The following is a 15,008-nucleotide window of genomic DNA, read 5'->3' as shown; positions in this document are numbered from 1 at the left end:
GTACTGAACTCCTATTGATAACCTAGCGAGGGCAGCGGCAATTACAGAGATGCTGATACAAGAGAGCTCAATCTGAGGGCATGTTCTGGTTCACGTTGCACAGAGCCTGGTGTGTCACAAGTCACGTGATAACAGCACCACTGGTGATGGGAGTAAACGGAATGTGTTATACCTCACCCACCCCAAACTAAAATATCATTTTTATCATACACAACATTGTATCAATTTTATTTAGTATCTTGCTAGTTCTTTCCCATTACAGTGCTTGCTATTCTACGTGTCATGTTTTCACAGCATCTATGGACCTTTGGGGCTGCTAATCACAGGTCTAACGAGCCCCAGTTGTGTAGTGGTTATGAGTTAGGCTGTGAATCGCAAGGTCAGCAGTTTGAAACCACCAGCAGCTCGGTGGGAGAAAGCTAGGCAAACAGTTGTAGTCTCTGAAACTCACAGGGACAATTTTACCCTGCCCTATAGGGTTGCTATGGATTGGCACTGACTCGATGGCAGTGAGCTTGGTTGGCTTGGTTAACCACAGGTCAGTGATGTAAAACCACCAGAGTGTTCTGCACTCTGGGGGAGAAAGATGAGGCTTTCTACTCCTAAACACAGTTACTGTCTTGGAAACCCACAAGAGCAGTTCTACCTGTCCAAAGGGTCATTATGAGTTAAAATCAACTTGATACCAGTGGTTTTTGTTTTAAAAATACATGTTTACTTTGCTTATTGGGGAATCCATACCTGACACAATTACTAACCCAAAGATTGGTAGATCTAGCTTACCCGGAGGTACCTTGAAAGACAGATAGGCTTCTGAAAGTTCTGCTCGCATACACAGGGGTGCTGTGAGTTGGAATTTGTGACATGGATAAATTCTTTAAAGACCCAAACTATACAAGTTCCATTATGAAACAAGTCATCTGAATAGCTAAACCCAAGGCCAATGAGTTGGTTCCAACTCAGCAACTATCTACAGGGTTTCCGAGGCTGTAAATCTTTATGGGTACAGATAATCTCTTCTTTCTCCAGAGGAGTGACTGGTGGGTTTACCGACTTTGGGGTCAGCAGTCCAAAACTTAACTGACAATACCAACAGGGCTCCTTGATAACTTGCATATTATATCAAAGAAACTGAAATTGCCATCACAAAACAATCAAACACAAACGTTTCTGAAGAAACCTTGGGACCAGATGGTTTTTCTTGTGAATTCTATTGTTATCAAAGTAAAAGATTAAAATGAACACTTCATTATATCCCATTCCTCATAACTTCTAAGTCAAATATTTTCCAGTCACTGCATAATATTTCAAAATATGATATTGTGCAATTGCTTCCATTTCTTTACTGATGGACTAAATTTGGATTATTTTATATTATGAAAATATTGAACTGAAAATATTTATATATACCTTTGTTCATTCATGCTATTTCTCTCCTGGACGTTTGATGTTTGGTTACGGAGTGTGCACAGAGGGAAAGTTTCCCTCTAGAGCCAGAGCCCTCAATTCAGACTACTAACCTCCTAAACTGCATGAGAATAAAGTTGTCTGTTAGAGGCATTCACTTTTGGTCTTTCTGTTATAGCAGTGCGAGATGACTAAGACAGTTCTAAACCCCTCTCAGCGCCTTTACACAAAAGCACGCTACTTAGATACTTGTAAACTCTAGTGATGGTATAGAATTACTTAGTATTTATTTAAGAGAAAGGAGGTTGCTGGAGTCAGGGAGAATACATCAGAAAAACTGGGGTCAAAAATTGGACCCCAGTTAAATTGGATTTTCAGGTAATGAACTTTTAGTAGAACTATGTTTCGAATATTGCACGGGCCCTAGATTATTTACCAAACACGGAACCCGGGGGGATCAAGCAAAGTTGTGACCTTGAGGATCAGCTTCTCAGTGTTAGGTTGATATTGAACATCAGTTGCAGAAGGCCTGCTACGTCAACATTAAAACTAGCCTACTGAGCACTACATCAAACGTTGCCAGGGCATGCCGGGTAAGATAAATGAGTCTCGGTCTCGCGTCCTGGCTGCCTCCCCGCGGGCTGCCCGGCCGGTGGGCCCCCTCCGGCCCGCACCGGCGCGTCGCGAGCTCGGCTAGCCCCGTCGGCGCCCCCCGCGAGCTTCGAGCTCAGTTTCCAGGGTGAACTGTGCCGGCGCCGGGTTTGGGCGCTCCGGGCTTCCGCCGTCCGGCCGGGTCACGTGGCCGCCGGTCACGTGAGCGGCGCCGCTGTCAGTCGGCGTTTGCGCTCACTTCCTTCCATTCGCCCTGCGCCCTCAACGTCTCCTCCTCGGTGTCCGACCCGTTCTTTTTGCGGCTTCCAGGGCTCCCCCTACTCGGGCCTTTTCCGTCTCGTGAGGACGTTCGGGAGCCACGACCCAGGGCTGCCGCCGGGGTGTGGGTCTCCGGCACCGACCAGGTGAGCGCACCGCTTCGCCTTCTTCGGCGGCCCTGGTGCCTGCTGGTCTCTCGTCCCCCTTACCCTTCGCCCCCCGGTCCCCTTACCCTTTGCCCCCCGGCCCCCCTTACCCTTTGCCCCCCGGCCCCCCTTACCCTTTGCCCCCCGGCCCCCCTTACCCTTTGCCCCCAGGCCCCATCCTCTGAGATTTTGTTCCTTCCAGACCTTCACTAGGTTTATGAAACGGCAAATCTTTCTTGAAAAACCGCCAATCCTTTTCGGGTGCAAGGACGTGAGATAGGAGAGAGCGGGGTGAGAAATACACCTGCCCCAGGTGTGGGCCAGGACGTCGGCCCGTTGGAGGGGTACGTTTTTCAGGGGACCGAGGTAACTCTGGAGCCGCCATCTGGAGCAGAGCTTGCTCAGCCCAGGGCTCCAGCCTGTCCCGGAAGGAACCTGTTTTCACCGGGCTTGCCAGTCCCCAGCACTCTTGCATGTTTAGGCAACACATCCTTAGCTGCAGCCCCGAAGTTCCACTCACTAAGGTCACTGGGACTCTGCAATAGAGTCTTGTGTGTGCTTTTAGCTCTGGTCATGACCATTAGTTTATTATTTTGTGAACTGGAACTTACATATCGTGGCTTGATAAAATCAGGCATAAGATTTCCACCTGGTATTTAGGAAGGAGAACCACTTAGATGCTAAATGGTTAGATTTCATTTATTAGGCCTGACACATATTGTTGAGTGTACTTAAATTATAATTGGTATTTGTTACCAAAAATTACCCAAACTTGATATTGAAAAATACTGTGAACTTTAAAGTATAATAGGAAGCGTCTTGTTTAGGAACTTGCTTTCTCAATCTATAGGGTGCAGTTTGAATGGGTAATGTAATGTTTGTATATATACTTAATGATGCTTAATAAATATTGATAAAGGTCTTAGCTGTTCTTTGCCAGAAGAAGAAGTTGATCCGAATTGTGTAAACTTATTTTTGTATTGTAATTTTTGATATCATTATCTTATGTGGATTCTTTAAAGTCTTACTACAATATTAGTGCAATTAATTAAAAAAGCTTTTTAGGGAGCAGTGTGCAATTGCGTTAGATTAAAATACAATGATATTTTAGAATTAGGGCATCTTCAGAATTAGTTATGTAGTATTTGAACTGATTATATTGCTGACATTTAAATCGGGTTTATTAGTATTTGTCTGTAACTAAGAACCTTCAATTCTTAATAGTGATGGTGATAATATTAATAATGATAGTATTTGCAAAAGTAATAAAACTTGTATTCTATCTTTGCCTTGCATTAAATTGGAGATCTGTTGATAAAGACTCAAGACCATAAAATTTAAATGACCAAAATGGATATCCGAGGTGCTGTGGATGCTGCTGTCCCAACCAACATTATTGCTGCCAAGGCTGCAGAAGTTCGTGCGAACAAAGTGAACTGGCAGTCTTACCTCCAGTAAGTACTGACTTACTGTGAATCACAGATGATCATGTGCTTCTGCATTGGACTTTTTCATGGTCATGCTTTTATGAGGAAACATACTGGGAAAGTACTGATAAATATGTAAGAGAATACTTCCTCCTCATGATAATTAGCTGTCATGGGGAGATGGTAGACTGTGGTGGAAATCACTTGGGTTGAAATGGGATGGCAGAGCAGCTGTGGCCCTTTTGACATTCTCTGCCTGGAAAGTTGTACTTTTTAATGAGTGGGGAATGCAGCTAGAATACTCACGAGCTAGGGAAGGAAGATGGGGTTATGGCAGAGCCTGCCAGACCAACCATTGGAGCATGGCGATCAGTCTGGTGATGAATGGTCTTGCAGAATGGATTATGCAACCAATGAAAAAGCAGAAATTGGAAGGCCTGGGTTTGAATTCTGGTTTTTCTATTAATTTGATCATCTTAGACAAGTCACATCACTTTTCTTATGTTCAGTAACCAAAACCCATTGCCATTGAGACGAATAGGACTCATCATGACTCGCCATAGGCTTTCCGAGGCTATAAATCTTTATGAGAGCAGATAGATGCACCTTTCTTATTCTAAAGAGTTGTTTTGAGATAATGTATTTAAAGTGGTGTTACTAGATGCCATCGAATCTACTTTTGACTCAGAGACTGCACGGCAGAGTAGAACTGCTCCCTAGGGTGTTCTAGGTTGTAATCTTTCCGTGGGCAGGTTGCCAAGTCTTTCTCCTGACAAGTGGCCAGATTGGTTCCGAGTGCCAACTTTGTGGTTAGCGTCTGAGTGCTTAACTATTGAACCACTTACTCAAAACAAACAAACAAACAAACAAACAAACAAACAAAACACTGCCACCGAGGTGATTCCAACTCATAGTGACCCCAAAGGACAGGGTAGAACTTCCCCTGTGGGTTTCTAAGACTGTAACTGTAAAAAAAAAATTATTTTATTGGGGGCTCGTACAATTCTTATCACAATCCATCCATCCATCCATTGTGTCAAGCACATTGTACATTTGCTGTCCTCACCATTCTCAGAACATTTGCCTTCTACTCTAGCCCCTAATATCAGCTGCCCATTTCCCCCTCCCTCCTCCCTCATGAACCCTCCACAATTCACAAATCATTATTGTTTTGTCATAAGTTACACTGTCCAATGTCTCCATAAGTTACACTGTCCGCTGTCCATCCCCCAGGGAGGAGGCTATACGTAGATTCTTGTAATCGATTCCCCCTTTCGACCCCACATTCCCTCCACCCTCCAGGCATCGCGCCTCTCACCACTGGTTCTGAAGGAGTCATCTGTCCTGGATTCCCTGTGTTTCCAGTTCCTATCTGTACCCATGTACATCCTCTGGTCTAGCCAGATTTGTAAGGTAGAATTAGGATCATGATAGTGGGGGGAGGAAGCATTCAAGAACTAGAGGAAAGTTATATGTTTCATCATTGCTACCCTGGACCCTGATTGGTTTCATCTCCTCCCCACAACCCTTCATTAAGGGGGTGTTAGTTGCCTACCGATGGACTTTGAGTCTCCACTCTGCACTCACCCATCTTTATAATGATATGATTTTTTGTTCTTTGATGCTTGATACCTGATCCCTTTGACAGCTCGTGGTCACACAGGCTGGTGTGTTTCTTCTATGTGGGCTTTGTTGCTTCTGAGCTAGTTGGCCGCTTGTTTATCTTCAAGCCTTTAAGACCCCAGACACTGTATCTTTTGATAGCCGGACACCATCAGCTTTCTTCACCACATTTGCTTATGCACACGTTTGTCTTCAGTGATCTTATCAGGAAGGTGGGCACCCACTGATATGAGCTTTAGTTCTTTGATGTAAGACTGTAACTTTTGAGGACGCAGAAAGCCTCGTCTTTCTTCTATGGAGAAACTGATGGTTTCACACTGCTGACCTTGCAGCTTGCAGCCCAGTGAGTAACTGTTATGCCACTAGAGCTCCTGTTTAATATACTTCCAATTTTAGTTCTTCATTGTTCTTGCATGTATTGATATTTTGAATGCTGGTGCTTTTATATTTGTGAAATGGTTATTTGTAAAGTAAGCTTTCATTTATTCTTGACTCCATTTTAACCTTTTGACTTCATATTTGTATTTTGGATATTTATAATACAGTGAGCTACTAGAGAAATTTTGCTCAGATTAGCATACACATTTTGAAAAGTAAATTTGGGAATCTTTAATTTTATATTTAGCACTTTATTTTGTGGTAGGAAAGATAGGTAGTGTACAAAAATGATCCTTTAACTTTGTTGATATAGTCAGCCGTCAAATAACTATGGAGCTCCTGCCAAGTGTGAGGCATTTCCCCTCATGGAACTCAGGAGTCCTGTAGGAGTACGTATTATTGAGTATATTAGAGACATGCTCGGCTATGACAGTTGCACCGAAAAAGGACAGCTCCTTGGAGTTTTCCTGATGATGATCTCAACTGAGTTTGGAAGGATGACTGGTTTAGCCATTTGGAGAGAGCAGACTGAGCAAATCAGAGAGCTGATGAGAGCACGTTGGGTAGGAGAGTAAAGAATGTGTTGTAGGTGGCGATGGGAGAAGCTGAGATTGGATAGCCACCCCCAGAGTGCTGACAAGGCCCAGGGTGCCATTGGAAGAATTTCTGCCTTATTTCTGTCGTTTAGTGCTTTTCAAGGTGATTCTTAATCTATAAAACGCATGGTTGATTCTGATAAGAAGGTCTGCTTTTACTTTGTCCCTAGAAGCAAATCTTTACAAAGCAGGAGCAGTGATTTTAACAAATGCAAATCAAATAATAGCACTTTGCTCCAAACCTTCTAATTACACCTGTCTTCACATAGCAAGCTTATTCCTTCCCTAGCCACTGGGTTTGCACTTGGACTCCCTGGAAGTTCTCCCCTCAGATCACTTGGTTCATTAACTCACTTCCTTCGGGTTTTTGCGCAAGTGGCCTCAGAAAGGCCTTCTCCCATTTCCATCATCCAACTGTATTCTTTCCTTCATTATGTCTGTCACTTTTAGTCATTGTTTGGCCGCAGTTTTTTGTCTCAAACCATCATCATCCTTGACATTATAAAGGTGTGTTCGTTAAAAAAATTTTTTTGTGTGTATTTTCTAATTGCTTCATTGAAATGCATGCTCAATGAGGGAGATCTAGTTCATTGTTGCATCTTTGTTTTTAAAGATACATAGCACATGTAGATTGCCTATTACTGTTAGCTGATGAAAGCCCCAGCAAGCAGAGTTGTTGTTATTCAGCGGTAGAGTTGAGTGCCGTGGGAAAGGATAACAAGGCAAGATCATGGAGGACCTTATACGCTGTGCTAAAGAAGTTGGATTTTGAATTTTGAGTAATATATTATTTCACGTAATTTTCATGGCAGTACTCTGCTGGAGGTTTTTCTGTCCTTATTTTAAAGAAGAATAGACAGCTGTTCAGATAGATTAAGTAATAAGTATATACTCAAGTAGGCTCTTTCCATTGATTAGTTACAAAGATTTTTAGTTGAAACCTCTGGCTAAATGCTAGGTAGAACATCCATCCAAGTTCATAGTCTCCCAGCAATAAAAGGAATAATATAATCAGATATGTGTGAGAAAGCTGTCTGATAACGATAAGAAGGGAATTTGCAGGAGGGTTGGCTGGAAAGGTGGGGCCCTTTTGGTAGACTGCTGCTACTGTTGAAGTGCTAGAACTCCAGCTTCTTCAGAGACAGTGAACTGGAGAGAGATTGGCCTTAGGCACAAGGAATTGCTGGGACTGGTGCCTGATAGCTTGTGAAATGTCAGAGACCTTCCTCAGCTGCTGGATGATGGGCTCAAAGGAAGGCTCCAAGTCAAAAGAACCTGAAGCTGAGGAGGTTCCCTTGCCACTCGTGAAAAGAAGCCCGATTTGAGAAGGAATGGCTGGCCATTTAAAAGAACAATAATTTAAATGGGTAAAAAAAGCTGCCCCAATACCTGATACGAATGCAGAGTAGTGTATGCCTCGAGATAGATGGACGCTTCTGGGGAAAGCCCATAGAATGAGAAATGGAAAGAGGCTTACGCCGGAATCCAAGGCACAAGGAAAGAATGAGTGATGAGACTGCAGAGAGGTGCACTGAGAGGGGAAGGAAGGTCATGTCAAGAAGTGGACACACTTACCTGCCATAGAAAGATTTGGAAAGACAGACTGAAAACTCTCCTTTGGATTGGTAATGAAGGAATCCTGGAGAAAGGAAAGGCATGAGAATCGTTCAGAGAACTGTGCTTTTTGAAAAGGAGTGTATGTTCAGAGCAGAATTAAAGTATGTTAAACAGTATGGAAGTAATATAAAAATATGCAACAGTGGATGACAAAAGTCCAAAAGCATATAAGACAAAGTCCTTAAGTATATAAAACAATTTAGTATATGTAGTAGTGTATACAGACCCCAGTTGGTTAAAGAAAAAAAGCCTTGATGGATTTATCGTTTACTTTGAATACATAAAGTTAACATCTTTAGAAGAAGACCGGTTGTGGATGGGAGTGGCAAGGAAGCAGGAAAGATCAGCTCTCTTGTAGGGAAGGGGCAGCTTTGAGTATGACTTCCATCTGTAGTGTCTCTTATTGGGTCAGATAAGGCTCTCTTTCCCAGGACTCCACCTGAAGTCCTGGCTGGCTTTCTTTTCTTGTTCTGATCTCTCACCTCCTTCTTAAATGCACAGGAACCTCATCCTCTGCTCTCGTGACATACCCTAAGAAAATTGTGAGGAAGAAAATTTCTCTCATTATGTGTATTTGGAAACCTTCATATTTTGAGTTTCACTAATTGGATTTGCTAGTATATTAGTCTTTCAAGAGAATGGGGAAAGGGGCTCAGATGTTTAAACAACAGATATACAGGAGTGCTCTTGGCACTGTTGGGTAAATATTGGACAGCTAATCTCAAGGTCAAAGGAGCCCTGGTATCACAGTGGCTATGAGCTGGGCTGCAGGCGATCCTCAAGGTCGGCAGTCAAGACCACCAGCTGCCTCTTGGGAGAAAGATGGGGTTTTCCACTCCTAAGAAACCCACACGGGCAATTCTACCCTGTCCTAAAGGATCACTATGAGTTGGCATCGACTTGATAGCAATGAGTTTTTGGAAACTCAAAGCCAGCAGTTCAAACTCACCAGCTACTCTTTGGAAAAAAGATGAGGCTATTTGTGTCTATAAAGGTTTATAGCCTTGAAAGCCCTATATAGAGTTGCTACCTGAGGAATCCTGGTTGTCGTAGTGGGGTACATGTTGGGGAGCATGGCACAAGGTCGGCAGTTCGAAGCCACCAGATGCTCCATGGGAGAAAAATGAAGTTTTCTATTCACACAGAGTTTCAGTCTTGGAAACTCTCAGGGATAGTTCTAGTCTGTTCTGTAGGGTCACTGTGCATCGAAATAGCCTGGATGGCTATGAGAGTCTGAATTGGAATTAAAACTGTGGCCATGAGTTTTGGTTTGGCTTAAAAAGAATATTAATACTGTTTTAATGACAACACACAGTACAAAATGTTTTAAAATTTAAACTTTCCTTTACTAAAGGTTCATCTATTTCAGCTGTTTCCTTCTGTTTTATTTAATTTGTATAGCCACTTGGTAGAGTAGGACACATAGTTTACTGATATAGAAGCCGTGGTCAGAATGCTTGGGCATTTGCCAATGTAAATAATTGGATTGCTAAATCCCTCAGAGTGGCTTGGATTTACTGAGGGCCTGAAAAGGTTGATGTGAATATTGAAGTGCCCAGCATCTCACAGAGACTAGCAAGGAGGCATTCCCACACATCTTTTAATAAGAGAGCCTGGATTTTGGCTACACATCTTTTAATAAGAGAGCCTGGATTTTGGCTGTCGGCCGGGGAGCTTGCAGAATGTATCATAGCCTCTGATGAACAGACGGTTTAGAAGGTCTGGCTGGTTCTGGAAGAGGAAAATGACAGAATCAATCTTAATGGTGCAGAATTTGTGCAAATACTAAGATATCTAAGTGGAAGAAAAAGAAGGTTGGGAGATAGGGAAGACAGAACTCGTTACTGAGGTAAGAGTTTGGAAAAGCAAAGCAAAGCAAGGAATGACCTATGGAATGAGTGTAGACGGGGGAAAAAGAACAAGTGGATAGCCCTGGGACATAAAGAAGGAAAAGAGGAACACAGGACAACTGTGGGGAGGAGGGGGAGGATCAGGATAGAGGGCCGGTTTTTCTGAGAGAAAGAGGACGATTACCTTTTTCAGAATGGGGGGTGAAAGGATGTGCTGGAAAAAACTATTGTAAAAGTTCATATAAAGTGACTTTAGTCTTGATGAGTTAGGTGGCCAAATAAATTGGCTTGGGTGTAGAAGTGTAGGTGAGACTTTGAATTATGCCAAGAAGTAAGCTTTTCAGTGCTTACTATGAGCTAGGTGAGACAGTTGAGGTTTATTGTGCCAACCTGGCCGATAAACATGTGAGGTTAATTGAAGGGCAGAGGGATAAATGGCTTGGTGAGCCTTGCCTTTCTAGTTCGCGGGTCTCTGGCTCTCTGATGGTCGGAACATGGTGCAGCTGCGTTAGCCAGTTCCCTGCTTCAGCTGGCAGGGCTCACTTCCTGCAAGACATCTCTGAGGAGAAGCCACATGGACCTACCCTGATACAGCCCTGGGTGTTGGAGCTGCCAAGTGGAGACCCCTGCCAGTGCTGAGATGCTTACATGCTTCCTGATATGGCTTTCCTTCTGCAGTCAGCGTCATTGCATGTGTTTTATGAGATTGAGGACTTTGGAGACCGGTGTCGGGCGTAGGGGCTAATGTTGGACTTAGGGGCTTGTACAGCACTGGGTTGGGATGCTTTCTTGATGTACACTTACCCTTTATATAAAACTATTTCTTATATACATGAGTTTCTGTGGATTTGTTTCTCTAGTCTACACAGACTAACACACCAGGCGCTGTAGATGATTTAATTATAACCTCAGTACAACCCCTTAAAGACAAACCTAACGTCACAGAGTTGATTGCGACTCAGTGACCCTGTGGTTTCTGAGGCTTTGTAAATCTTTACAGGAGTAGACAGCCTCCTATGTCTCTCTTAAACACAATAGAGCTTTTATTTCCTTTTTTAAAGTAGGTAAATGAACACAGGTTCACGAGTGATCACAAAGCCAGTCAGTAGTACTGCTCAGTTTGAACCAGGTCTTTCTGCCGGGGCCTTTTTTACTACCAGGAGACAGGAGGAAATTTGAGAATTCCCCTACCACTTCCTCAGAGCAGCTCTTCAATGTCTGTTTAACAAAGTTAACTTTATTCTTACTTTCCAGGGGTCAGATGATTTCTGCTGAAGATTGTGAATTCATTCAAAGATTTGAAATGAAGAGAAGCCCAGAAGAGAAGCAAGATATGCTTCAAGCTGAAGGCAGCCAGGTGCTTCATACAAACATTATATCTTGTCACTAAAAATTCTAGAAAAACAAATTTTAATGACTTTTTAATATCCCATTTTAGCTAAGTACCATAATTTAACTAAAACTTTTTTTACTGGAAGACATTTATATTAAATACATATATATTTCCAGCCTTTTCTGCATTTTTAAGCATGTTCTTCAAATAGATTCCTAGAAGGACAATTACCTCTTCAAATATGTGAGATTTTTAAGAGTATGAAAACATTTTACAAAAAACTTCCCCTTTGAATTCTTACTACCAATGAAGTATATAGAAGTAGGTTAAAAGACATCGCAAAGAAGAAAATAAGAATTGTTGTATCTGATTTCCTCTATGAAAGGTAACCTGTGTTAAAACTTTAGTCTATATTATCACTAGTTCTTTTCTATGCATATATAACCTACACACTTATTGATGTTAAAATTTATTATTTATAAATACAGACACGAACTTTTGAGTGGTACTGTGGTGCTGTACTTGGTTTTGTTCTTTTCATTTAACCGTGTATGCACTTTGATGCCTGTAGAGATATTCCAGCACCTTTTCAATGCTAGTACTGTTCATTAATGAATGAACCATAATCAGGTCCCTACTGGTGATTGTTTTGACTGTTTGTTTATTTTTTCTGTTATAAGCAATCTTGAGATAAACATCCTTAATTATTTCCTTATCCGAAAACAAAATAGTTGTCACGATAATGCTCGTGTTCCATGATTTCTGCCTTTCTTTAGAATGAGCATGAGTATGGATTTCTTTCCACTGGTTTGGTTGTCCTCCAGGTTTCTCCGTGTAAATCAGTGAGAGCCGTTTGTTGTCAGGAATCTTGCTTGGGGCTCTCTTGTACTTTTTAAATTTCATCTTTATACTTTCACTTTGCAACACTGTTGGGTTTGCACCGTTGGGTGTGAGCCATGGGGCAGAGATGAAGATGAGACAGGACTCATTCTTGATGCAGTTCTAAAAGTTCCTTCTTGCTTACAGTGTCTACTGTACAGGTCTTTATGGGTGGATGTCAGGAAGTAGTGTGTGGTTTCATCTAAACAAAATGCCGGAAACCAGTTGCCATTGAGTTGATGCTGACTCACAGCAACCCTGTATCTGTGGAGTAGAACCATCCTTCAGAGGGTTTTCAGGAGAGGATTTTCTAGAAATAGATTGCTAGACTTTTCTTCCAACATGCTTCTGAATAGATTTCAACCTTCTTCCTTTGGCTAGCAGCCAAACTTGTTAACATTTGCACTGAGCAGGCAGTATGTCTGTAGAGAAGAATTGTGACAGAAATGCCAGACAGCTTACATTTATTGGCTATAAGGGACCGATCTTTTATTACTTTAATGTTTTGATTTTTTAAAAATTGGATCATTTGTTACTGTTTTTTATTTTTGGTGATGTGAATATTCTTATAGTTATTAATTTTATTATGTTTTTAATTCCAGTATTTAAGTGGCAAGTGGGCTTCTGTAGAATGTATAGCTCATAGATAGAGCATAAACTCTGGAATGTTATTTACTACCTTGAAGATTTATTGAATGAATACTGAATTAAATGTACATAGGGTTTGGAAGGTTTCTTAAGTTATGACACCAAATAAATTATTTCAAATTTATTATCACCATGTTTTCATGGGTGATTTAAAGAATTGTACAGGTGAAATTTGATTATTTGTTATTTGCTGACTACTGAGTTACTTTTGATTACCTGATATTTGATTACTGACTATTGTGCATGACCTCAACAAGATCAATTTCTACTGTTTGGCATATTTTCTGATATAGGGCACTTGGTTGGCTGAAGGAATCCACATATAATTTGTCTTGATTCTTACTACAAACCTGAGGAAAATGGTAGGAGACATATTGTTGGCTCTAGCTTTTACTGAATTTCGGAGAGATTTTTACATAGTTGGTATTTTGTAGAAGGGAAATAAGACAAAGTCTGCTGATTCCAACCACCTTAGCTTTATTGCTTTAATATTCTGTTTCTCACTAAGTGTAAAAGATAAAATAACTTTTGATTGACTATTTAACGGAGTCTTGATGTTGTCATGTGTAATCATGAGTTGATAGTAGCTAGATATGTCTATGTAAAATTAGAAAACATTTTGAACATTATCACTAGGTATCAGAATTTGGGTACAAGTCAGAATATGGTCTTCCCCCATATCAAAGCAATAATTGTCAAAGAAACATACTTTTAAACAGTATTCATGTTCTGTAATTAAAATCACTTAGTAACATTTTATTAATTTATGGTAGAGAAATGATGTTTCACTGAAATTCCACTACAATACCCATGATTGAAAACAATAATTAATACACATTTTATCTTTTTCTAGTGTGCTAAGACATTCATAAATCTGATGACTCATATCTCCAAAGAGCAGACGGTTCAGTACATTCTAACTATGGTTGATGACATGCTGCAGGTAGGTATAATCTTCCTCTTTTTGTTTACTTCCGTGTCACATTTGGAAGGTTTCCTTTACCAGAGCAAAGAAATCCTCTTACCGTAGAGCTGATTCTGACTTAGCCACCATGAGCACAGAAGGGCCCTGTAGGTTTTCCAAGGCCGGAATCTTTATGGAAGTCGTCTGTCACATTTTTCTCCTTTGGAACTGCCAGTGGGCTTGAACCATTGACCTTTTGGTTAGCAGCCAACCACTAAACCACTGGCTTTACTTACTAAGAACTCACTGCCACTAAAAACTCATAGCAACCCTAGAGGACAGGGCAGATCTGCCACTCTGAGTTTTTAAGACCGTAACTGTTTACCTAACTGAGTAGAAAGCCCCATCTTTCTTCTGAGAACCAGTGGGTGATTTTGAATTGCAGATTTGTGGATCGTACCCTAACCCGTAACCATGTACAGCATAGGGTTTTTTTTCTCTAAAGTGTAATAATGTATTTTCTCTTAATTATGTGAGTCACAATTGGTAATAGTGCTAAATAGGGAATGTCTGCTTTTTATGCTGTTTTCAAGTAATCAGTGTTTTTCTCCTATGATACTTTAGGATATGTTATTGGACAGCTATGATATTTGGTGAATCATACGAGGCTTTCTGGAGATTCTACAAATTTACAGATGGTGTGGCTCCTTTTCTCTGAATCACTCAACAGGTTTCAGAGCCCGCGTATCCCAGGGCTGTTTGGTACTGAGGGTTGAGGGCTGAATGTAAGCAAGGTCTTGCCCTCAAATGCATTGCCTCTTTTGAGAATAGCTATGCTTATTATATGAAAAATTTCCAGTTGCTTAAAGTTGTATTTCCTTCTTTGGTGAATGCAGTGGGTCCGTCTGTAGTCATACTTTTGTTTTCTATCCCGCAGCATAATTGAGGCTCAGATTGTTAGTGGATGGACTACTTCTGGTTTTTTTGTGGGGGGGTACCCTTTCTTATGTTTATTTATATACATAGACAGTTATCTCTTAATCAAAAAAATGTAAAACAATGTTCATCACTTAAACAGATTATACAAGTCAGTCATTGAATCAATTCAGACTGATAACTGTTCTTTTTTAAAAAAATCATCTTATTAGGGGCTCATACAACTCTTATCACAATCCATACATACATCAGTTGTGTAAAGCACATTTGTACATTCATTGCCCTCCTCATTCTCAAAACATTTGCTCTCCATTTAAGCCCTTGGCATCAGCTCCTCATTTTCCCTCCTCCCTCATGAACCCTTGCTAATTTATAAATAATTATTTTGTCATAT

General features: G+C 41.1%; 1 protein-coding gene across 2 annotated transcripts in view; it reads left to right on the top strand.

Annotated features, from left to right (window-relative positions):
* The first annotated feature begins 2,256 nt into the window (after positions 1–2,256).
* The window catches only part of ATP6V1H (ATPase H+ transporting V1 subunit H), a 113,076-nt gene continuing 100,324 nt past the window's right edge, over positions 2,257–15,008 (top strand). Inside the window, exons 1-4 of one of the 2 annotated variants that reach the window (XM_004697555.3) lie at positions 2,257–2,423; positions 3,730–3,877; positions 11,169–11,271; positions 13,628–13,717. In XM_004697555.3, the coding sequence (XP_004697612.1) occupies positions 3,765–3,877; positions 11,169–11,271; positions 13,628–13,717 (306 nt within the window). In that variant the 5' untranslated portion in view covers positions 2,257–2,423; positions 3,730–3,764. The remainder of the gene's footprint in view (positions 2,424–3,729; positions 3,878–11,168; positions 11,272–13,627; positions 13,718–15,008) is intronic. The other variant, XM_004697556.3, reaches the window with a different exon arrangement.

Source organism: Echinops telfairi, unplaced genomic scaffold (assembly GCF_000313985.2).
Source record: "Echinops telfairi isolate 266 unplaced genomic scaffold, ASM31398v2 ScPeMD7_1;HRSCAF=3_0, whole genome shotgun sequence".
Classification (NCBI taxonomy): domain Eukaryota; kingdom Metazoa; phylum Chordata; class Mammalia; order Afrosoricida; family Tenrecidae; genus Echinops; species Echinops telfairi.
The sequence above is the reverse complement of the archived record's forward strand: the minus strand, read 5'-3'. Positions and strand labels throughout refer to the sequence as shown.